At 39.7% G+C, this 25,137-nt stretch overlaps 1 protein-coding gene and 1 non-coding gene across 4 annotated transcripts in view; one reads left to right on the forward strand and one right to left on the reverse strand.

The window, feature by feature from the left end:
* The window catches only part of Ptpra (protein tyrosine phosphatase receptor type A), a 116,681-nt gene that overhangs the window by 55,122 nt on the left and 36,422 nt on the right, over positions 1-25,137 (reverse strand). For all 3 annotated transcript variants that reach the window (XM_048348912.1, XM_048348910.1, XM_048348911.1), the window contains 2 exons: positions 2,538-2,616; positions 1,100-1,441 (listed from right to left, as the gene is read on the reverse strand). In XM_048348912.1, the coding sequence (XP_048204869.1) occupies positions 1,100-1,441; positions 2,538-2,610 (415 nt within the window). In that variant the 5' untranslated portion in view covers positions 2,611-2,616. The remainder of the gene's footprint in view (positions 1-1,099; positions 1,442-2,537; positions 2,617-25,137) is intronic.
* On the forward strand, positions 20,666-20,768 carry LOC125354070. The gene has a single exon (XR_007211453.1). It is a non-coding gene; the product is annotated as a U6 spliceosomal RNA (small nuclear RNA).

Here is a 25,137-nt window from a genome sequence, read left to right on the forward strand (position 1 = left end):
GCAAAAATTATAATGACAATCATAACCAGTACTTAAAATGTGTTTAGTATAGTAAGTAGTTTATCCATAGTAATTCATTAATCTGAATACTTTATCTGAGGCAAAAACTATTACTATAATTCATTCCAAGTTTACAGATGAAAACAAAGTATGGAGAGATTAAGTAGATTTTCCTACTGTTATACAACTAACTTTACTGGAGTCAGGATTCAAATAGGTAATGTAGGTCTGCGGACTATGCTCTTCACTATAAGTCAGTCTCAGCTATATCTATCTTTCTATATGTATATATCTTTCTATCTATAGCTCTCTTTCTATCGATATCTATCTATTGATCGATATCTGTTGAGCCAGAGGGATTTCTGAAGGGGGAATAATAATTTTGCTAGAAATGAAATAATCACACAGCAATCAGGGAACAATTATATCCTTTGCCATACATAAGGGACTTTTAAAGACCAAGTCCTAGACCCAGGACTTCAAACAAGTGACTCTGATTTTAGGAGACCGAGGGTTGGGCTGAGATCCTGAAATCCTGAGGTCCTGCAACAAAAGAGTTTCCCCGGGGGCCCCCCTTTCTAATTACACCCCTGGACACTAGTTTCCATTCCCTTTGCCATGGTCTCTATGGATCCCTTTCTTTTCAAGGCTATTATTACTCATTCTTCTTATTTTTTCATGTTTAGTCTCTTGCATCATTAATTAGCTTTTCTTTTTCTCTTATGTTTTCAACCTCCTTCTTTACCTTTAAACATGGTCTACTAACCAGGATCTCACTTAGCAGAAAGATGCAATCCAGAAAACTATGTTGACCAGCTATTCTTAAGAATTCCTTACCTCTAAGTTTCAATATTTTGCTTGGGCAATGTTATTTACTTTAAGAAGTTTTACACACACTCACAAAATAAAATGGTGAATAAATTTGAAGAATAAAATAGATGGAACAGAGCAATAGAGGGGGTGAGATTGATCAGAATAGAGTGTAAATGTGTGGATATATACCAGTGAAATCCTACCCTTGGTAGAACTGGAACAAGCGAATTTAAAAACAAGAAAAGAAAAAAGAAAAGTTGGGACAAACAGAAAGCATCTCTGGTACCTGCAGGAGGGAAGGTTTCTGGAGTGGTTGCAGCTGTGCTGGAATTCCCCTCCCAGGGTTCTGTTGTGGCATCTGTGAACTGGCTATCTGGAAGCCATGTTCCATTTGGTGAGATGGTAATGCCTACAGAATTGGTGCTTGCTGTTAGTGTGGTCCCATTGTCAGACTGTGAAGAATTGACAGTGGTTACATAGGTGGGTTTTGGAGTTATATTTCGGCTGAATGTTGGTGCCGCAGAAAGAGAAATCACTGAAGAGGTTGGATTTGAAGTCTTGTTCTCTTCTTTAGCTGATTCTGCTGTTGATGCTGTAACTGATTTTGTAATTCCCAAGGAGGGTGAAACTACAAAACACCAAAAGATAAGGAAACATTACATAAAGAATGTGAAGCTTAAAAGTTAAGATACAAAGTAGTTAAGTCTCATTAAACTTCTTAAATATTTGGAGACCAAGCAAAGATAGCTCACGCACACATGCTGCACACATACTCCCTCTTCATCTATTGTTGATCCCTTCCCATTTCCTCCAAGGGACTGTGTGTGACAGGAGGAAATGAGGTTCCTCACTTAGTTCTTAATAGATCAGTCTGTATGGTGTTAAGAATCAACAACTATTGGGGCTGGGGATATAGCCTAGTGGCAAGAGTGCCTGCCTCGGATACACGAGGCCCTAGGTTCGATTCCCCAGCACCACATATACAGAAAACGGCCAGAAGCGGCGCTGTGGCTCAAGTGGCAGAGTGCTAGCCTTGAGCGGGAAGAAGCCAGGGACAGTGCTCAGGCCCTGAGTCCAAGGCCCAGGACTGGCCAAAAAAAAAAAAGAATCAACAACTATTACTTTTCAGGAAAGAACATACAATATCTTTAGTATATTTAAAACAGTGGACAATATGTATAACTAACCTGAGCACTCAACATAATTCAGAGATTTTTAAAAGAATATTTATTTTGCCAGGCACTGGTGACCCATGCTGTCATCCTAGCTACTCAGGAGGCTGAATCATGATTCAAAGCAAGCATGGGCAGGAAAGTTCATGAGACGCTTATCTCCAATTAACCACCAAAAAGCCTGAATTGAAAAGTGGATTGTGCCTCAAGTGGTAGCCTTGAGAAAAAAGCTCAGGGACACTACCTAGGCATCGGAGTTCAAGGGCCAGGACTGGTATACACACACACACACACGCTTGTATCAGTTATACAGTGAGATGTTTCATTGTTACATCTTCTCACATATTTGCAGTACTCTATTCCAATCAATCTCATCTCCTCTAACTCACTGCCTGACCTCCTCCCCTAAAACACAGCACCCCAACATAACATCATTTTTAAATCAAAATTTAATTCTTCTTAATTGTCTACTACCTAGGTCTCTAAATGTGGCTCATTATATATGAAAGCAAAATATTATTTCAAATATGGCCCTCTCAAATAACAATTTACCTGTTGTAGCATTATTGGCACTGGCAAATATCAAACTACTGCCAAGCAGAACAAGAATGAACCAGGAATCCATGCTGACCTGAAAAACAAGGAATTGTATGAGATGAGGTTTTATGTTAGTGTAACTATATCCAAATGACTTGAAATACTAAAAGTATTCTGGGAAGCATTTTTGTAGCTATAAAAACATATGCACAGGCTAGGTGCCAGCAGCTCATACCTGTAATCCTAGCTACTCAGGAGGTTGCGACCTGAAGATCATGGTTCAAAGCCAGCCAGGCAGGAAAGTCTGTACCATTCTTATCTCCAGTTAATCACCAAAAAGCTATAAATTAAGCTGTGGCTCAAGTAGTAGAGTGCTAGTCTTGTGCAAAAGAGCTTAGAGATAGTGCCCAGGCTCTGCGTTCAAGCCTCAGGATGGTGTGTGTGTGTGTGTGTGTGTGTGTGTGTGTGTGTGTGTACACAGGCTTCACAATTCCTTGTGAAACAGATACACTTTATTTTCCTAGGAGCCCAACTGTTACTTTTTTTGTTTCCTTTTTGCAATACTGGGGATTAATTACTTGAAATGTGTTTCACCAATGGAGCTCTATCTCCAGCCCTTAAATTGGCATGTTTTTTAGATTAGGTCTCGCTAGCTTTGGGCAGGTAGTCAACTGCCCCTAACCTCCCAAGTAGATGGGATTATAGGCATGAGCCACCACTTAGGCTTTGAACCTTTATACAAATGAAAGTAGGTTTAATTAAGAATATATCTTTTTTGAGACAAAGTTTCACTATGTATTACAGACTAGCCTCAAACTTATGATCATCTTGTCTCATTCTACGGAATGCTGGGATTACAGGCATGTACAACCATGTCCAAAAAGGACATATTTTTAAAGCAATGATTATCACTCCTGGTTGCACTTTAGAATCACAAAAAAACCTGCTCAAAAATGCCCAGGCCAGACTTTATCTCTGTGGGTGAGAGCTAGGGAGTGGTCCTTAAAGATCTGAAGTTAATTGCTATGTGTAGCTTTACCCTCTGGAGTGAGAAGTATGGAGAAAGTAGGCTGACTGTACTAATTACTGTACTTTGAAGTGTATCGTTATATAGCTGTTCTCCACCTTTATTTCTCTTCAAAATCTGTAAGAAGACAGTGGTACATTCTCACTAGTAATAGGGACTCCTTCATCCATTCATATTTCTATGTCCTATAATGAGATTGACCCTAGAGAAACAATTGGGGAACAATTCACTTACAAGCCTTTATTTTCCATGGGGCTCACAGTCTAGGAATAATTCTGTATGGTTGTTACCCTCCAAGGGAAAGAGGACATGACTTCCTAAGGGGCACATGATAATCTTTGGGGGTAGGGTAGAGGTATGAAAGGAAGGAGATGCATATATATGCATATATAGATGTATATAACTCTAGAGGTTTGGAATGGTTTGTTGGCAACGTCTAGCTGGGGAGTAGGCTCAACAGGTGGCTTTCTCCAGGAGTAATCTCAAAAAAAAATTTTTTTTTTTACCACTTTCTTATTTTTCTTAGGCTGTGATCATTAAATCAGTGATTTAACTCTGAAACTTTTGGAGAGAGAACTCACATTGATTTCTGATGATCCATCTTAATTCTTATCTGACTGTATTCAACAATAAGGAATACATATAATTCTCTCCACATGGATTAAAAAATAGACTGGTAGGCTGATTAGTGTATATGTACCAAAGAAGATATACACATGACAAATATGTGAAAAGTTGCTGCACATCATGTCATTAGGAAACTAAAACAATGGGCTATAAATACCTATTAGAACAGCCCAAATCTAAAACACAGATACACAATATTTCTGTAAGTATGAAGCAATAGAACTTCTCATTCATTGCTGGCAGGGATGCAATGTGGTAAAGTCATTTTGAAAAACAATTTGACAACTTATTTTATTATTATTGTGTGTGTGTGTGTGTGTGTGTGTGTGTGTACATGTGTGTATGTGTGCTGGTACTGGGGCTTAAGCTCCACTTTCACTGAGCCTTTTCACTTAAATCTGTTGCTCTAGCTCTTAAGACACACCTCCAGTTCCAGCTTTTTGCTGATCAACTGGAAGATTCTCTTGGATTTGCTTGCCCTCGCTGGCTCCAAACCACAATCCTCAGATCCATGCATCCCGAGTAGCTATGATTTATAGGCATGTGCCACTGGCGCTCAGCTAAAATGAAATATACTTTTACCTTATGAGCCAGCAACTACATTTCTTGGTGTTTTCCCAAATGATTGAAGTTGCACACTCACACAAAAATGTGCACACATAAGTATTTTTAGTAACTTTATTTCTAATTGTTAAAATTTGGAAAGAGGGAATGGAAGCATGGCTCAGGTGGTAGAGAGCCTGCCAATGAATATGAAGTGATAGCAAGTTTAAATCCCAGTCTCTAGAAATATTTTGCTAGTGCATCTTTCTTATAATTATACCAGTTTTTATTTTCAAATAAGAAGTATTATTTTGGGGGGGAGTATTGAGGTTTGAGCTTAGGGACTTTACTTGCTAGGCAAGCACTCTACTGCCATTCTACGAGTCCCTTTTTCCATTGGTTGTTTTCAAGATAAAGTCTTACTTTATGCCTGGAGGGATCTGGATTCTATGATCCAAGTTTTCTTCCCTTTGTTACTGGGATGATAGTTGTGTGACAACTATCACATGAACTTTTATGCCTGGACTGGTACAAAACCCCATTTCTGCCTCCCAAACAGCTAGGATTACAGGCACTGGCTTTAAATTAAAAGTATAATGTTTTAATTAAAAAAAAACGAATAACTGTAACCTCTCTGTATGTAACGATTATAATAACAATAAAAACATCAAGTTAAAAAGAATGCAGATTTCAACATAGATCATAAATGTGAAAAACTAATCCCCCCAAAATAAAAGAAAAAGAGAGAGAGAAAGCTGCAGAAAAAAGCATACTTCAAGTGAAAGAATGCAAAGAAAAAGAATGCAATGATGGAAGTATGAGAGGATTTGTATGCATAAGCTAGAGAATAAGAAACATTTAAGAAGATCTATGTAACTATGTCATTTTCAGGTTATACTCACAGACTCAAATCCAGAAAACCACAGTGAAAGCATCTTGTTTTTTCAGAGAGAGAAAAGGGAGGAGAGGGAGAGCTATAAAGAAGAAACCCTTAGGCAAACTCCCAAGACTCCCTGATTCCCTCCTGATATACAACTCATCTGCAACTACATCAATCCTCACTTTCAATCTTTGGTCTGTTCCAAGTATTCCAGAGCACCCTGTCAGGAAGTACGGTTGAATTCTTCTCACTCCTCATAGATGTAAACCATTTCTCCATTCTTGAAGGCTTTTTCCCAGTGAGTCACTATTTTCTTCTTATTCTCTGGTACTGACATTGTTCTGAATGACTTTAGCCAACTCCCAGATGATACCACAACAGACATCTGGACCAGCTTCTCAGTTCCTTGTCTTCCTTAACTCCAAAGGCCTCATAGCTCTGTTCATCTGGACCACCAATTGTCATTGCCCGGAAAACCTCTCATACAGAATCTATGTTCCCACTCACTCTCCAACTACACTTCCTGCCCTCGAAGTTCCTTTATGTCTATTACATCAGTTCTCTGACTTCACGCAGGCTTTAAGTCTCTTGAACCCTCTTCAGCCTTCTTTCCAATCTTTCTGCCTACTCATTACTTTCTTTTTTACCACACCACAAAATGTTGGTGTCAGCTCAAAGTCATCTTAATATTCTAAATTCCTTAGACCAAAATAAAACAGACAAAATCCAGAATTCGTCACTCCTACATTTGATTACTAAATGCTGCTTATGAAAGCCAAACAACCCATAGTATATGCCTCAATGGAAGTCTGAACATAACTTTTCTGCATTTTTCTGGTAAGAATTTCCAATTCTCCACAGCAGGGTTTTTAAGCCTTCTCTACCTTCCAATCATTTCCTTGGGGTGTTGGTTTTGCCCATGTTTCCAAGGAAACATACCTTCCTCCAAAACCATGTTTCCACTTCCTTGTATTTATGGGCTGCATGCTTGCTCAGCCAGGGCTCTACAACTTGAGCTACATCTCTGGAATGGCCTTTTGCTGGTTATTTTCGAAATAGAGTCTCAAGAAATTTTCTGCCTTGGCTATCTCTGTGCCGTAATCTCCTCCAGATCTCAGTCTCCTGAAGAACAAGGATTATAGGCATGGCCCAGTGGCACTCACTCCCCCCCACCCTGACATTTTTCAGATGAAGAAGGCAAATAACCCACAGTTCACGAATTTGCCCAAAGTCATTAATTAATTAATTGCCAGTTCTGGGGCTTGAATTCTGGGCCTGGGAGCTATCCCTAAGCTTCTTTTGCTCAAGGTCAGCACTCTACCATTTGAGCCACAGCACCACTTCCAGCTTGTTTGAGTAGTTTATTGGAGATAAGAGTTTCACAGAGTTTCCTGCCTAGCTTTGAACTGTAATCCTCAGAGCTCAGTCTCCTAAGTAGCTAGGATTATAGGCGTGAGCCACCAGTGCCTGGCAAAGCCATATATTTAATAGTTACTGGTATTCAAACTTAGGGCTTTTCAAACTCCAAAGCTCATATTCTTCCTTTCAGTTTGCCAAATATTGGGAGATTCTCAAGTTAGACACACTGTCATCAAAGACTTCAAAAATAAACTATTCAAATACTGAATAATCAATCACTTGCCATAAAAAATACTAGCTAATGAACACTAGAGTGTAGGGAACACTATAGAAGGAATCTTCAAAAGAGATGAAGCCTGAGCCGTACTTGGAAGCATATGAGCAGTTAGCTAAGAAAAGGTTCAGAAAAGGTTCTTAAGCAGAGAGGGCTTTGAAGTTTGAAAAGTCTTGTTAGATTATACAAACGATAAGAGTTTGATAAGGTAATCAAATATCTATTAATGTGAAAGACTGGTGTTTGGGGAAGACAGAAGATGGAAGAAATAATAGACAATGATAACACAAGATGAGGCCAAAGGAGTTCCAGTGGGCTATGAGAAAATGTCTGACTTAGCAGTTATCTCAACAGAATTAACATTGTGGTTCAGCCATATATTAACATTAAGGAAGTTGACAAGAAGGACTAGAATTGTGTGTGTGCAAGTCCTGAGCTCAGGGTATAGGTGCTATCTCTGGAGCTTTTTTTTTGCTCAAGACTGGCACTCTACCACTTGGGCCACAGCTCCACTTCTAGCTTTTTGGTAGTTAATTAGAGACAAAGAATCTCAGGGACTTTGTTGCCCTAGCTTCAAACCATGACCCTCAGATCTCAGCCTCCTGAGTAGCTAGGATTATAGGCATGAAACAGTGCCTAGCAAAACTCGTTTTTAGAAACGATAATTAACAGCAGGTCAATAGTAGAAAAGAAAGAAAAGTCACTAACTGATGTCTTCAGAAGTTATCTAGTAAACAAAGCAGAAAGACCTCAGTGGAGGACGATACTATCTAGAGTAGACTAAGAGAATTTTTGGGGGTAGAAAAATGATTAAATGAGAGGCTAGAAGTAAGAACTGCCACAGGGTCTGACTTCAGTGGGTTGCAATTGCTGCATGCGGGAGGATGCTCAGTTTGGCAGGGGGATGAGTTTAGCTCTGAGGGTGGAGAATGTGCAGTAGTACAGTACATGTTGTACCTGAAAGGGGTGGTGGGAGAAGGGGCAGGATGGCAGACAGGCCAATGAAGGAGCAGCTGCCATGGAAGTCAGGCAGGAAGCCAAGGACTGCTAGAGGGCAGCTGTATGAGAGACAAAAGTGGCAATGAACAAGCCAGGGAGGAGACATCTGACAAGCACAAGAGGCAGGAGTAGGTGGGTGTTGATGAGTAGGAAACTGATACATACCACCAAGGGAGGGTGGAGGAGGAACAGCACAATGAAAGGCTGCCAGAGAGAGAAAGTGGCTTGAAAAACTACTAGAGAGCTTCTCAGGAGGTTCTCAGACCCTAGAAACCAAGTCTCTCTATAGATCTTCCTTGGAGAAAGACAATGGAGTAACAGAGAGGTCCAAAACAAGGAGAAGAAAAGGACTAAAGGGAACTGGAAGCATTGGAAATTTGCTCACTTCCATAGATGAAGTTCCACAGGGAACAAAACTGAGACCATTATGTGGTATTAGAAGGACAGACAGAAAAATGGAATAAACTACAGAACCAGAACCAGACTTAAATGTAACAAAATATATTATATACCGATTTGTGGTTCTCTCTCTCTTTTTTTCTTTTTCTGTTTCTTGTGCCAGTACTAGGGCTTGAACGCTGGGTGTTCTGGCTTTTTTGTTTTGTTTTGTTTTCATTCTGTCTTTTCATTCATTCATGGCTGGACTCAACTATGAGTCTAGTTCAGCAGTTTCACTAGCTAATTGGCGATAAGAATCTCTTGGACTTTTCTGCCCAAGTTAGCTGTGGACTGGGTATGTAGCTCAGTGGTACATGTGCAGACACTGGGGTTAGATCTGGAGGGGTGTGTGGGAGTGTTGGGGAAGAAGGGATGGGAGTTGGTTTCTAATGAAAAAGTTCTGGACATGGATGGCCATACAATGGTGTGAATGCATTTAATTCTCCCTCCCTCCCTCCCTCTCTCTCTCTCTCTCTCATACACACACAAAGCAAAAAAGTAGTTTGTTTTATTTAATTTGTATTTATTTGAGACAGTCTCACTTTGTAGCCCAGGCTGGTCTAAATTCACAATCCTCTTGACTCCTCCTCTAAGGTGTTGGGGGTTACAGGCATCTATCACCATGCTAGTCCCACTTTTTGTATGTGTGTCAGTTCTGGGGCTTGAATTCAAGACCTAGGTGCTGTCCCTGAGCTTTTTTGTGTGCTTAAGACTACTACTCTACCACTTGAGTCACAGTTCCACTTCTGGCTTTTTGGTGGTTAATTGAAGATGATTCTCACAGACTTTCCTACCAAGGCTGGCTTCAAACCATGTTCCTCAGATTTCAGCCTCCTTTGAGTAGATAGGATTAGAGGTATAAGCTACCATTGGCACCTGGCTTCCTACTTGGTTTTAATATACGGGCATTCCTCCACCTGCTCCTCCACCCTTCTCAGGTATAGTGAGTTCAAAGGATGGTTGTCACTGAAAAGATAATTACATGCCATACAGAGACCTCAAGAGGAAACAGCAGAGTGAGTCAAGAGGCAAAGGGAACAAGGTAAAAACATCAGTGAAAGCCTTTATTGTGGTTTTGGTGTGAAGGAATGGGTGACACAGACTAGTAAGTAGGCTGAGGGTTGGCTAATTTGAATAATTTCAATGGGTTCTGGGAAAGAGGGAATGTCCTAGGTTGCCTGGTATCTAGTCCTGAGGTGAATCCAGCAGGTGGATAATGGTCCAGAGTGTGTGATAATGAAAGTGCATGAGGTCTGGGGCCTGGATTAGCTGGTTTTCATTTGAAAGGCACCCTCAAGCAGGTGAGTAACTGACTGCCTCCAGGAATTGGCTAGTCCAGCCAAAGAAGCACAAACACATGGTTCATACAACACTACAAAAGTCTGGAGATTGAAAAATAGTCATAGTGATAGAAGATAGACCAGTGGTTTCTGGGGACAGAGGAGTGGGTTAATGAGGTACAAGAAAACTTTGAGGAATGATGAATATATTCACACTTTGTTGATTGTGGTCATAGTTTCACTGCTGCATACACAGTCACAATAATAGAATTTGTTTTAAATGTGTTTAGTTTATTATGCCAATTATAAAGTTATTAAAATACAGAAATAATTAATGATAAAAAGATAATAAAAAGCTCAAACAGGACTGGAGATGAAGCTTAGTGGAAAAATACCTGCTTAGCAAATGATTTAACCTTGAACAACACACACTACCCTACTTTTTTGAATAGTTTAACAAAACAGGACTGGAATAGTTCAATATTACAGCCAGGTCTAACATGTATGAAGCCCTGAAGCAGATCACCAGGACTCAGGTAAAAAGAAAAGACACAAATAAATAAAACAATTTGTGATTGATTTTATTGAGTTGTGGGGTTTGAACTCAGGGTCTCAACTTACTAGGTAGGTACTCTACCACTTGAGCCACATCCCAGATCCTTTTTGCTTGCTTGTTTGTTTTTAGTTATTATTTGGGTAGGATCTTATGTATTTGCCTGTGCTTTCCTTGGATTGTGGTTCTTCAGCTTATAATAGATATGTTCATAGGTGTGCAGCACCACACCCAGCTTATAAAATGGAGTCTCACTAACTTTTTGGCCAAGCTGGCCTCAGGATTGAGGTGTGAGTCACCTGGCTTAGCCCAAATTCATAATTAAAAAAAAAAATCTTAGGACTAGAAAAATAATCTAGAACCTAAAAAAAGTTACTGTTTTGTTTTTTTGAGACAGGATCTTGGCTATGTAGTTTAAATCTCTCTGCTCCAGCCTCTTGATTGTGGGGATCATAGAAGTCTAAGACCATGTAGGCTGGCACCACTATATCTCATATCACAGATTCCCCAAAAGGTACTATTTTAACAACAACAAAATTCCTTTAAAAAATTAGCAATAGGGGCTGGGGATATAGCCTAGTGGCAAGAGTGCCTGCCTCAGATACACGAGGCCCTAGGTTCGATTCCCCAGCACCACATATACAGAAAACGGCCAGAAGCGGCGCTGTGGCTCAAGTGGCAGAGTGCTAGCCTTGAGCGGGAAGAAGCCAGGGACAGTGCTCAGGCCCTGAGTCCAAAGCCCAGGACTGGCCAAAAAAAAAAAAAAAAATTAGCAATAGGGCAAAGTGACCTATTATACTCATTTCAAGATTATATGAGATCCTTGCTTTTATAGTAAGAAATCATAATAGTAAAAATTAGGGATTAGGGAGGGAAAAATGGGGAGCAAATGAATGAAGAGGTGACACTATAAAAAAATGTACACATTACCTAACCTATGTAACTGTAACCCCTCTGTACATCACCTTTACAATAAAAAAAGACTTGCAGAGAACACATCAGTCTAGTTAACTACAGAGGAGAGATGGTAAAGACCAAGTAGATTGGTGGAAGTACAGGTTATAGAGTTTGGTTAAAATAAACTTTTAGTTTTATTTCCTAAAAAAAAAATAGTGAAAATTAGAACGCTTATTATTATTTTCAGGAAATGACTATTGATAGAAAACCCACAGAGTGTATATAGGCAAATTATTAGAAATTATGAGGGTTAGGGTACTGAGGTAAAGAAAGTGTGTGTGTGTGTGTATTGCTAAGAATGTGATCTAGGGTCTCTGTGAATGAGGCAAGTGCTGCACAACTGAGCTATACCTTCTAGCCCACTAAATACAGGATTTTTATATCCTAGTAAAAAAATAGTCACTTAGTTTGTTGTTGTGCCAAGGAAGAACTAATGATGTATAAATGCTAACAAAGATCAGATAGAAAGGAAGAGAATTTATGTAAAAAAGGTTGAAACTAGGAGAAATAGAGAAATGAGGGCACTATAGTTGGACATTTTCAAGATTTCTCTGTGATCTATGCAGCACAGAGAGTAAGCAAGCAGGGAGACAGTTTTAGAAATGGTAAGACTAATAATGACACTCTAGAAAACGACAGGAGTTGATGACCAGATGAAATGAGACCTACTTTTGCTAGGATTTTTTACTAGAAAAATACTTTAAGAAAAATACTTTAAGCACTAATAGTTTGGAGAATAAACATACAGAATTAAAATTTTGCTGGGCAAATGCAACAAGATTATAAGGAATAGGGTTGGATGGCTGAGATGTTGAACCAGTAGAAAGATCGAAAAGAAAGATACTTGAGATGACTGAGAATATAAAAGATTTTAGTGGGTAGATGTTACAGAATATTTACCTGTGGGAACAGTACAGCAAGTAAACTGGCAGGCCTTAGAAGACTAGTTTCATCAGAATTGTTTGGAACCTGCATAAATAATGCTCTATTTTCTTCCAAGAACTGACAAATATGAATTAGAGGTGTGGATCAAGTAGCCTTACCTTTGAGCAAAACAAACAAACAAACAAGCAAAACCAAAAAAAAAAAAAAAGAGCCCAAGTTCCAATATTCTCTCTCTCTAACACATACACACAAACACACACACACACACACACACACACACACACACATTAAAAAACAAACTATAAGGCCAAAACTATCCTTGAGATACACTTAGTAGAAGGCAATATTAATACAATGTAAATCTTTTAATACCCCCAAACAATGCCATAAGCAGCTTGCTAAATATCCCTTCAAAATGCCTCGATCTCATCCAGAGCCAGTGGCTTATACCTGTAATCTTAACTGATCAGGAGGCTGAGATCTGAGGATCCTGGTTCAAAGCCAGTAGGCAGGAAAGCCCCTGAGACTCTTATCTCCAATTAACTACTAAAAAGCTAGAAGTGGAGCTGTAGCTCAAGTTGTAGAGCAAAAAGCTCAGGGACAGCTACCATGGCCTGAGTTCAAGCCCTAGGACCATTACCTGAAAAAAATAAAATAAAATTCCTTGCTCCCTTTCTTCCTCCATTCTTGTAGTTAAAAGATGAAAAAGTGAATTCAGGGGGCTGGGAATATGGCATAGTGGTAAAGTGCTCATCTCCTATACATGAAGCCCTGGGTTCGATTCCTCAGCACCACATACATAGAAAAAAAGCCGGAAGTGGCACTGTGGCTCAAGTGGCAGAGTGCTAGCCTTGAGCAAAACGAAGCCAGGGACAGTGCTCAGGCCCTGAGTTCAAGCCCCAGAACTGGCAAAAAAACAAAAACCGAACAAACAAAAGTGAATTCAGTGATGACTACCTGCTACTTCTTTCTCTTTTTCCTTCCTTCCTTCCTTGCCTTTCTTCCTTCCTGTTTTCCTGCTTCTTCTTCTTTTTTAAAAAGAGAGGCTCTTGGGCTGGGGATATGGCCTAGTGGCAAGAGTGCCTGCCTCATATACATGAGGCCCTGGGTTCGATACCCCAGCACCACATATACAGAAAATGGCCAGAAGTGGCGCTGTGGCTCAAGTGGCAGAGTGCTAGCCTTGAGCAAAAAAGAAGCCAGGGACAGTGCTCAGGCCCTGAGTCCAAGGCCCAGGACTGGCAAAAAAAAAAAAAAAAAAAAGGCTCTTTATATAGCCTACAATGGCCTGGGACCTCCAGTGATGAGTTTATAAGTATGCACCTGGTATACTACCTTCTCTAAAAAAGTTACAAGTATTTATCTAGCTTATTTGAAACATTATTTCCTACTCAACTGAGTTAGAAGAAATTATCTATTTTATTTTATTTTTTACTTTTGGCCAGTCCTGGAGCTTCGACTCAGGGTCCGAACACTGTCCCTGGCTTCTTTTTGCTCAAGGCTAGCAGCACTCTGTCACTTGAGCCATAGTGCCACTTCTGGCCATTTTCTATATATGTGGTGCTGGGGAATCGAACCCAGGGCTTCATGTATACAAGGCAAGCACTCTTACCACTAGGCCATATTCCCAGCCCCAGATGAAAATTTTATATACAAATTAATATAAACACTTCTTATACTTTGGCTTAAGCATTTGACAAAAATTAGGCTGCATGTCATATATCCGTTAGATACTGGTAGACACTAATTTCTATGGCCGTGACACTAATAAATGCTGAACTTCTTATCTGGAAGGAGGGATGTTCATGGATTCAGTGTCTGCAGAGTTCCTGCTGAGCTAAACATAGTCCAGTATGTGCCCCATGGAAAGAGTACATGAGACTAGTATGGGGGAGGTGGTAGCTTAATTCTCTCACAATGCCTGTGGAGAGTCTGGCAGTGATGAAAGCCTAGAAAACTCATGAAAGGCCCTTTTATAACCAGGGTAAATGTGGAACACAAAAGCAAAGTCAGATGACCTACTTAAAGCTTTGCTTTTACTGATGAAAATTCATTTTCATTCCAGTTTAGTCTCTTTCTAGAAAAAGAAAACTTTACATCATAATTAGAAAACTAAGATAAAGGAGCATAACTAATTTTTCCCTCTCAAATACCAGATCAAGTCCTAGGGTCTGTGGTCAAAGATAGAAAACAGCCATAAAGTTCTGAATAGGCTTTTCACCTTAGTATAACAATGTGTTCTCTGACAGCTGGACTCTTGAGGAAATTTAAATTCTAAAACTGATCAGATCAGAGTTTTGGATTAGTGATATCATGAGAAAAAAAGTTTTGTCAATCTTTCTGGAATGTGTAAAAACAAGTGAATGGTAAACTCTACTTATAAGGTAATGACAGTTCAAATTGCTTCAAAGCAAGGAAACTAAAACTGCTCATTTGTTCAATTATCTTGTACCCAGCTGAGGTGACAAGGGAGAAAGCAGTTACTGACTTCGAGGAGTTAACATTGCAGGCATTTTCTTACTCATTTTTTTCATGTTGCCTTAAAACATTTCAGATTAGTTAAATTATTTTCACTCAGGAGATGAATGTGACTTTTCTTCATTTTGATTAATTTGTCTTTTCATTAGAGAAATAAGATGGAGGGGTTAGAGGTGTGGCTTAGTTGGTGGGGCGCCAGCCAATGAGCAAAGTGTCAGGTACCAAGTTCAAGTCTGGGTCTCACAAAATAAAAAATTAAAAAAAGAACAGAAGAGGGAAAATTCTTATCTAATTTTCTCTTTTACAATTAAGAAAAATCTGATCTGTTCTTGTTCTACTGAATCCATAGGTAAGTCTAGGATACCTACTACAGGTGTCAAACTACAAATGCTTAGGAGGAACACAAAGAGTATGACAGTCTTTCCTTACGTGCTTCTTTCCTCGTTTTATGTTTGTTCCCTATTTTCCTTTCTTCCTTTTGAGTGGAGAATTGTGTATCTCTAAGAGTACAGAAGTGAATCCAGGACCTAGATTCATCAATACCTAATCCATTAATTTTTCTGAAGGGAAATAGAAGAAAAATGGAGAGGGGTATAATGCCCCAGAACTCATCAATATAGTTCTAAGTCAGGCAGGGTGCCAATGACTCACACCTGTAATTCTAGCCACTCAGGAGACTGAGACCAGGAGTATAGTGGTTTAAAGCCATCCTGAGCAGAAAAGTCCAAGAGATTCCATTTCCAAAATCATCAGGAAAAACTCTGGATGGAGGCATGGCTCAAATGACCAAGCAATCAAGCTGAGTGAAAATCGGGGCCTGAGTAAAAAAAGAAAAGAATAAGAAAAAAAAAAAAAAGGAAAAATATGTACACGTGTGTGCGCGCATATTTCTAAATACAAACTGCCCAAACTGTCCTCTTTTCTTCTTTCCCCTCATATACTATGTATCTATGTATGTATTTATGGCAGTACTGGAATTTGAACTAAAGACCTTGTACTTGCCAGTCAGATGCTTTACTACACGAGCTACCACCACTCCAGCCACTTTTTCACCGAATTATTTTCAAGATAGCTTCTTACTTTATGCCCAGGCCAGTCTGGATTTTGATCCTATTTATGTTTCCTTGTGTCTCTGTGCTAACAGGCACCTAGTTATTGTTCTCCTGCAGCTTGTGATGATGCATGCTTGCCACTGCCCAACCAATGGTTGAGGAGTCTTGTGGATTTTTATGCTTAGGGTGGTTGGCATCAAACATGATTCCGCGATCTCTGCTTCCAAGTAGCTAGGATTATAGGCTTGAGCTACTATGCGCAGCTCTCCATATATTTTTCTGTTGCCACCCAGTCTTCACTCTTTCAACTAACTGATAATGTCTTTTCCTTGTTCTCTCTATCAGTCAGGTTTCAGTTTAAACAAAATCTGCTTCAGTATGAATTACAATAGAACTGTTTTTATTCTCTAAGTAATACTATCACAACAGCCTACACATCGTTTTCATAGAATTTATTAGCTGAATATATATTTACCTGTCAATTATAATAATGACTACACCGCACTCTGAAGACCAGGTTTGTTCCTATCACAGAACCTATAGAGCATCCAGAAAAATGTCCCACACATAATAGGTATAACAGGTGGTGAACTGAGTGAGGTTGATGAGACCCTGTAGGACTATGGGCCCTGATTAAAAGCAAATCAATCTCTGAAACTGGATTAAAATGATTCAAGACCCCTATGCAAGGTCAGAAACAAATGTAAATAATCTTTAGAACAAAAGTAGATGCCTAATCTCAGAAACTCTTTACAAAAATTGTTTCCTTTTGTTTTGTTTTGGTAATAAGGTCTCATTATGTAGCCTAGCCTAGTCTTGCTTGCTATGTAGCCTCAAACTCAAAATCCTTCTGCATCTGTCTCCTATAATCTGGGATTATAGGTATGTACCATTATACCCAGCCCTATAAACAAAATTTAAAAGTCAGAGTATTTTTTTTAGGGAGACAACATGGGAGTCAGTAGAAAGCAAATAGTAATATTCTACAGGATTATGAATGTCAGTAAATACTCAGGCCTACTTAAAAAATTATTACAAACCTACAGAAAGGGCCAGAGAGACATTCTATAGGGCTATGTGTATTGCTAAATTGTTGAGTGCTTGTCTATACAAGTGAGGCCAGGGTTCAACCCTTAGTACTACAAAAAAATTTTTTTTTAAATCTAGAGTAGTCTCTAACTCTCTTTTCTGCATAGGGGGGCAAAAAATATTTTCCTCTTCTCTATTTCTCCACATCCTGTTTTACTAAAATAAATCCTTGCTAAAAGTTTTTATTTTAAACACTGGAAGCCTGGGGCCAGTGGCTCACACCTGTAATCCTAGCTACTCAGGAGGTGAGCTTTCAGGATCATGGCTTGAAGACAGTCTGGGCAGGAAACTCTGTGAGACTCTTCTCTCTAATTAACCACCAGAAAAACCAGAAGTGGAGCTAGGGTTCAAGTGGCAGAGTGCTAGCCTCAAACACAATAAACTCAGGGACAGTGCTCAGGCCCTGAGTTTAAGCCCCAGGACAGGCGCGCGCGCACACACACACACACACACACACACACACACACACACACACACGATACTGGAATGAAGAATTTACAACTTTTTAAATCAATACCATAGTTGACATAAAGGCCCAAATATACAGATTTAAGAACAGATAAAATTGGGAAAATGAGGGAGGAGGTAACAAGTTGAACAAGAAATGTACTCACGGGCTGGGAATATAGCCTAGTGGCAAGAGTGCTTGCCTGGTATACATGTAGCCCTGGGTTCGATTCCCCAGAACCACATATATAGAAAATGGCCAGAAGTGGCACTGTGGCTCAAGTGGCAGAGTGCTAGCCTTGAGCAAAGAGAAGCCAGGGACAGTGCTCAGGCCCTGAGGCCAAGGCCCAGGACTGGCAAAAAAAGAAAAAAAAAAAGAAAGAAATGTACTCACTGCCTTACATATGAAACTGTAACAACTCTGTACTTCACTTTGACAATAAAAGAAAAAAAATAAAATAAAAAAGAAAGGGAAAAAAAGAACAGATAAAATATAGCTTAAAGCTGGGTGCTGGTGGCTCACACCTATAATCCTAGCTACTCCGAAGGTTGAGATCTGAAGATGGTGGTTCAAAGCCAGCATGGGCAGGAAATTCCATGAAACTCTTTATCTACAATTAACCACTAGAAAATCAGAAGTGGAGCTGTGGATCAAGGCAGTAGAGTGCTAGCCTTGCCCCAAAAGAGCTCAGGACTTCCCAGGCCCCAAGTTCAAGCCCCATGACTGACAAAACAAACAAACAAAAATATATAGCTTAAAAATGAGTGAACTGGAAGATAAACAAAGGGAAGTAATCAGAACGAAGCAGAGAAGGCAAAAGATATGGAGAAGCATACCATGAGATAATCTAACCTACACATAATTTGAGTCCCCAGTAAAAGAGAAAAGAGAAATGGAACAGAAGAAATAGAGATAAGGCTGAAAACACTCTAAAACAGGCAAAAGACATCAAACTATACATTAAAAAGTCCTAAGGGGGCTGGGAATTTGGCTTAGTGGTACAGTGCTTGCCTAGAATGCATGAAGCCCTGGGCCCAATTCCTCAATGTCACATAAGCAGAAAAAGGCAGAAGTGGCGCTGGGACTCAAGTGGTAGAGTGCTAGCCTTGAGTGAAAGAAGCTCAGGGACAGTGCCCAGGCCCTGAGCTCAAGCCCAGGATTGGCAAAAAAAAAAAAAAAAAAAAAAAATTACTACGAATTTCCATACAGATAAATAATAAAAAGGAAATATGTATCTAGATATATCATAATAAGACTTCTGAATCCCTCCATAAAAAATTTTAAGGTAGTCAGAAGGAAAAAACAAAACCATACACAGTGATAAGACTATTTGTGGGGATGATTACAAAAACTCCTATTCCATACACATACTTTTTACAGTGAGACATGGTCATTTTTTCCATAAAGGGGTGGTTTGTTTCCCCATCTCTTTAATTTGAACTATGACTTGCCTTCAACCAATAAAATGCAGCCGAAATGTTGGTGTGACCTTCAGGTTGACACCTCTTGAAACCTTGCAGCTGTCATTCTGCTTTCCGGAAACACTGCTGTCAGTGTGAAAAGCCTTGGCACACCTTCTAACATGGAGACAGTGGCCTAGAGAACAGTCAACACCAACTGCCAGACATGTGCTTAAGACAATCTCAGCTGTGCACAAACCACTAGCTGCCTACAGCTGCATGAATGACTCCAGTTAAGACAGCAGATGAACTGAACAGATAACCAACAGATTGCTGATTCACAGAATTGTGAGCTAATTAGGTTGGACACTGGGGACAGAACTGGGCAAGTACTCGAAGACTTGAGCCATGCCCCAACTCCTAGCCATTTTGTTTTTGAGACAGGGTTTCACTAACTTTGCCCAGCTGGCCTCTAACTTATGATTCTCCTGCTTTGCCCTCCTGAGTAGCTGGAATTACAGGCAGAGTCCACTACTTCTGGGCAAATGGCTTAAACAACTAAATATGGGGATGGGTTTTTTTTTTTGTTTGTTTGTTTTTTGCCAGTCCTGGGGCTTGGACTCAGGGCCTGAGCACTGTCCCTGGCTTTTTTTTTTTTTTTTTTTTTTTTGCTCAAGGCTAGCACTCTGTCACTTTAGCCACAGCGCCACTTCTGGCTATTTTCTATACATGTGGTACTGGGGAATCGAACCTAGGGCTTCATGTATGGGAGGCAAGCACTCTTACCACTAGGTCATATTCCCAGCCCCTATGGGGATGTTTTATCATGTAGTAATAGAAACATGGTAAACCTTTTCTTCAAGGAAAAACAATTATACTAACAGCTGATCATGTATCTGTGTTGCAATACACCAAAGAGATCAACACTACCTATAAACTTTGAATCTGGAGAAAGAAGTTTTTAATTGTGTGCAGGACAGTCCTATCATGTTAGTCAGAAATCTGACCTTGCTATTGTCTTTAGAGATTAAGGTTGGCTTAAAGAGATGAATATTACTGACAAGACATCAAGGGGTACAGGGATTTGTGATGGTTACTTTTTTTTTGTGTGTGTGGCAGTCCTAGGACTTGAATTTGGGGCCTGGGTGCTGTACCTGAGTTTTTGTGCTCAAGGCTAGTCCTTTACCACTTTGAGCCACAGCTCAACCTCTGGCTTTTTGGTAGTTAATTGGACATCAAAATCGCAAAGACTTTTCTGCCCTGGCTGACTCAGAACCACGATCCTCAGATCTCAGCCTCCTCAGCCACCAGTGCCCTAGCTTAATATTTACCTTTTTTTCTTTAAATTTCTTTAAAAAATTTAAATTATTATTATAAAGGTGATATACAGAGGGGTTACAGTTAGTGAAGTCAAGTAAAGTGTACATTTCTCTTTGGACAATGTCATCCCTTCCCTCACTCTCTCAATATTTACCTTTTAATTGGTGAACTTTGAGTCAAGTAGACTGTCTTGCCAATCTGCTGAATGTCTGAACAGAAACAAGAGCTGATCTCCTCCTCAAGAGAAGAAATTCTCCAACAGACAGCTTTTGGATTCAAACCACCACTCCTTTCTCAGTGTCCCACCTACATATCTCTACAAGTCAATTACTTAAAAACAAAGCTGTAAGTACTTACAGACAGTTCTTGACTTGGCTTTGCTTGACTTAAGATTTTTCCAGTTTTATAATGCAGAGAAAACATGTCCATGTAACCCCTGGCATTTGCTTTCACTAAATATTCAATAAATTACATGAGAAATCGAAAACACTTCATTATAAATAGGCTCTGTGTTATACGCTTTTGCCCAACCATGTGCTTTGGTAGCACATATTCTATAATTAGAACAATGCACAGAAGATTAGCACAGTTCCTGTGCAAGGATGACATACAAACTTGTGAAGCATTCCATATATTTTCCTCTCATATGTGGAAGTTAGATCTAAGTTATGGTGTTGGGGATTTAGCTCAGTGGGGCAAGGTCCTGAGTTTGATTCTCAGGTCTGCAAAGAAAGAAAAAAAAGCTGGATCGAATTTATAAATATATATGTAAACATATAAAGAAGCATCTGCATACATACATAAACATGTTAAGGAAAGTACGGTATATGCAGGGGAGAAGTCCAATGGTGTAATCCCTCTGAACAGCTAACTTACAGTCGAACTAAAGGACCAGGAAGCTAGAACTTGGGATATCAGGGAAAGGTAGGGTCAAGGGGAGAGGGAGGTAGACAAATGAAGAAAGGGTGGGAGAATAAAGTCTGAATATTATATGAAAATAGAACTAGGTAACTTGAGGGGATAGTTAGAGATGAGAGAGTTGGAAAAGCAAGATGGAAAGGGTAACACTGATCAACCTGCATAGTCCTTATAAATTGATACTCTAAATCAAAACTCCTTTTGTACAACTACTTAAAGATAATCTTAACCTTTTTTAAAAAGGTCACTCCATTCAAAAGGCAAGAAAGGAGGAAACAAGGAACACAAAAGAGATGGAGAAAATGAGAGGTAAAGAGTAAAAAGGTTGAATTTACATTCTGACCTGCTAATCACACTAAATAAAAATAAACTAACAAAACTTGAATATTTTATAGTTTATGAGACATAAATCAGACAAAGCACACAGAAAGAAAAGAGTAAGAGAGGGAGATTATACCTATAAAGTCTTAAATTCCAGTCAAAGAGAATGCACCATGTTATAACCATGATTGAATTTTATTTCAGAAATTTAGCCATGAACCATTATAAAAAACATTAATAAAAATCCTCATAAAATTAATTCAAAACATGAAAGGCCAGATGACTAATAAATGCTAGAAAAAATGTGCTTACAAAACTTTACTTTTTTTGGGGGGTCAAAAACACATTCACTGGGAGGGGGGATTTACTAAGCATTTACTGTGTACTTGGGTCTTGTCCCTAATACATAAAATAATAAATCCAAATACCTGTCTTCATGAAACACACAGGCCTGTGACACTGACTACTTTCCAAATGGGAAAAGTGGTAGAAAAGAGAATTAAAAGACTTTGAGAGCCTATATAGAAGTGAGGGAGCCAGACAAAGATTCCCAAGCCACTGACTCCTGGGATACAATGTAAGGAATGAACAGAGTTAAGGAGACAGGGAGGATATGGAATACATTCTAGATTGGGTTAGAGAGAGGGTGGGAGCCATTGAAAGAAGCCATTGTGTCCAAGGCACAAAGACTGAGGGGGAGCATGGTGCCAGGAGACACTGGAGATGTATACAGGGCAGGATCATGAGTGTGGGGCAGTGATTTTTTTCTTGTTCTTCAAACCTTAAGTTGCCTTTGAAGAATGGAAGCACAAGGGTGACTTGTCTGGCCTGTGTTTTGGAATGAACACTCGACTGGGTTGAAAGCCTGGAGTAGCAGACATAGACAGCCTCATTAGCAGGTTAGATTACAGGTGGAGATGCAAGAGTGGAGGTCTTTAAGAGGCACAGCACTGGACAGAATTTGCTTTTGGAGTGAGAAGGGAGGTGTTAAATGGTACTCTTCCTAGGTTTCTGGTTACCTAGAAGTTATTATTCAATGAGTCAGGAAACAGAGGTAGCAAACTGGGTTTGTGAGGGAAAAAAAATCTCAGAGGAAAAAAGAATACATATACTTAAAACTAATGATACAATAAAGTTTGTAAGTTAAACTGCCAGAAGAATTTATAGTTCAGAACAAGATGGAAGTAAGCATTGTCTACTTTATTCTTCCCACTAATTACTAGTTGAACTCAGGGCCTTGTATTTACTTGGCTGGTACTCTACTATTTAACCATACCTTTAGCCTAACTTTTTGCTAGTCATTTTGAAGATGGAGCCTTAAAAGACTTTTCTGCCCGGGCTGGCCTTGAATCTCCATCCTCCAGGTCTCAGCCTCTTGAGTTGCTAGGTACAGTCACCTAGCAGGTCTTTAGATTTTTCAATACTCCACATGTAAGTGTAAATACACGGCATTTGTCTTAGTGGTTTTGTCAATTAGAAAAGAAGGTGTTGAGCTGGCAATGGTAATCATTGGTCTGTCACACTCTCAATCATATCCAATTTTGCTTTACTTATTTTATTTTATTTTTTTTGGCCAGTCCTGGGCCTTGGACTCAGGGCCTGAGCACTGTCCCTGGCTTCTTTCCGCTCAAGGCTAGCACTCTGCCACTTGAGCCACAGCGCCGCTTCTGGCCGTTTTCTATATATGTGGTGCTGGGGAATCGAACCTAGGGCCTCGTGTATCCGAGGCAGGCACTCTTGCCACTAGGCTATATCCCCAGCCCTGCTTTACTTATTTTAAAGCTACATTTTCATACATATATCTGAATATTTATGCCTTCTTGCTGAAGTGATCCTTTTATTGGTGTGTATTGTTTCTCTTTGTCCTTGGTAATTTTCATTGCTTAGAAGAATACTTTATCTGGTATTAATATAGGTACTTCAGTTTGTTTTTCTTTTGATTAGTGTTTTATGGTAAATCATCATCCATTAAAATATACTATTTAAAAAGCAGTTCTAGGTGTACAGAGATACTGATTGGAATATAGTTTCCATTTACTCCCTTACTTTTCTCTCTACCACACCTTTGTTCCTGCTCTCCATATTAAGGATATATATTTTTTTTCAGTTGACCAGTCAGTATTAATACACTGTTATTAATTAAAGGCTGGAGCTTACATTAGGGATTGCTTTTTTGTGATACATGTATGAATTTGATAAACATAACGACATATATCCACCATTACAGTAACATACAATAAATCTCCAGCTACTTGTCCCTCCCTTCTTTCTTTTCTGTGAGGGAGGATCTAATCTATAGACTTAAGGAACTCATTTCTCAAGCCCCCCCTTTGTGCTGTGTGTGACTCCACCTTGTGACTGCTGGCTATGGTGGGGGTGGAAGATGGCTCAGCCAGCATTCCCCACAGCTGCAGTTTGACTGTCCACAGTGCTAGAGAATCAAGGGAACTCCTTCTTTCCTTTGCCTGGAGAAGGACAGGCATGGTCAAAATGTTTCTGTTATTCTGTGCTTCCCCTTTGTTGAAGAGAAAGCAGACTTTTTCTGGCACTGTCTGTGTTCAATGGGGTTTTAAGGTATAGAAGTTAAAGGTCTCCATCAAATGAAATAAAATGTATGGAATTTTCTACTGTGTTGGCCTCTGCTCCACAGTCACTAGCTAATCACACTTCTCTTTTCTCCTAGTTAAAATCTTTTATCAATAGTGTCATACATTTTGTTCAAAGCTAGCCTGGGTTATGGAAATGAGAATCTGTCTCTACAAGAGTGAGAAAGACCTAGAGAAAGAAAGGGAGAGGGGCAAGAAGGAGAGGAAAGGAGGGAAGAGATAGGAGAGAGGAGAGGGGGAGAGGGAGAGAGGAGAGAGAAAGGTTGGGAGGGGGAAGAGAAGAAAGAAGAGGGAGGGTAGGGAAGAGAAAGGAAGAGAGGGAAAGGGGAAACAATGAGAGAGAGAGAGAGAAGGCAAGGGAAGAGAGAGCATACACAGGAGCAACCAAAAGCTCCCTAAAACACAGGAGGTGCCATCCTGCTTCCTGGATATCCAACTTTGGCTAGAAATACCACTTCTGTTGTGCAAAAACACTTTTGTCAGGTTCCCTTTGCTTGTTTCTAGTGGCATAGTTCCCTCTGGGAAGATAGCTCTCTTTATAGCTTCTATTCTATTAGGACTAGAGTAAAGAGGGTCCTCTCATCCTTTCCAAGGTTGCTCACTATGTTTGAGATCCTCTGCAAGATCTCTCATCCCATATTATATATTTTCATAGGACCGGGCTGAGAATATGGCCTAGTGGCAAGAGAGCTTGCCTTGTATACATGAAGCCCTGGGTTCAATTCCCCAGCACCACATATATAGAAAACGGCCAGAAGTGGCACTGTGGCTCAAGTGGCAGAGTGCTAACCTTGAGCAAAAGGAAGCCAGGGATAGTGCTCAGGTCCTGAGTTCAAGGCCCAAGACGGGCAAAAAAAAAAAAAAGATATTTTCATAGGACCTTCAAACTTTGCTTCTCTGGCCCTCATTCAAATCTGTTTAGAAATAGGCCCAAATGTTCCAGACAGACTTTAAAACAAACCAAATGTTAAGCCCTGCAGCCCCTCTCTTGATGCTGCTGACCAGTTCCCTTCTCCTTAGACTTCTTCACATTCTCTGTTAATTTTCTAACACACAGTATTTGTCCTTATTATGTTTTTAATTCCTTTACTCTCAAATCTACAAAGAGCATCCTGATCAAATTCTTCCTGTTTTCATTTTCTATGTCTGCTTGTAACATGT

This window comes from Perognathus longimembris, chromosome 6 (genome assembly GCF_023159225.1).
Source record: "Perognathus longimembris pacificus isolate PPM17 chromosome 6, ASM2315922v1, whole genome shotgun sequence".
NCBI classification, from domain to species: Eukaryota; Metazoa; Chordata; class Mammalia; order Rodentia; family Heteromyidae; genus Perognathus; species Perognathus longimembris.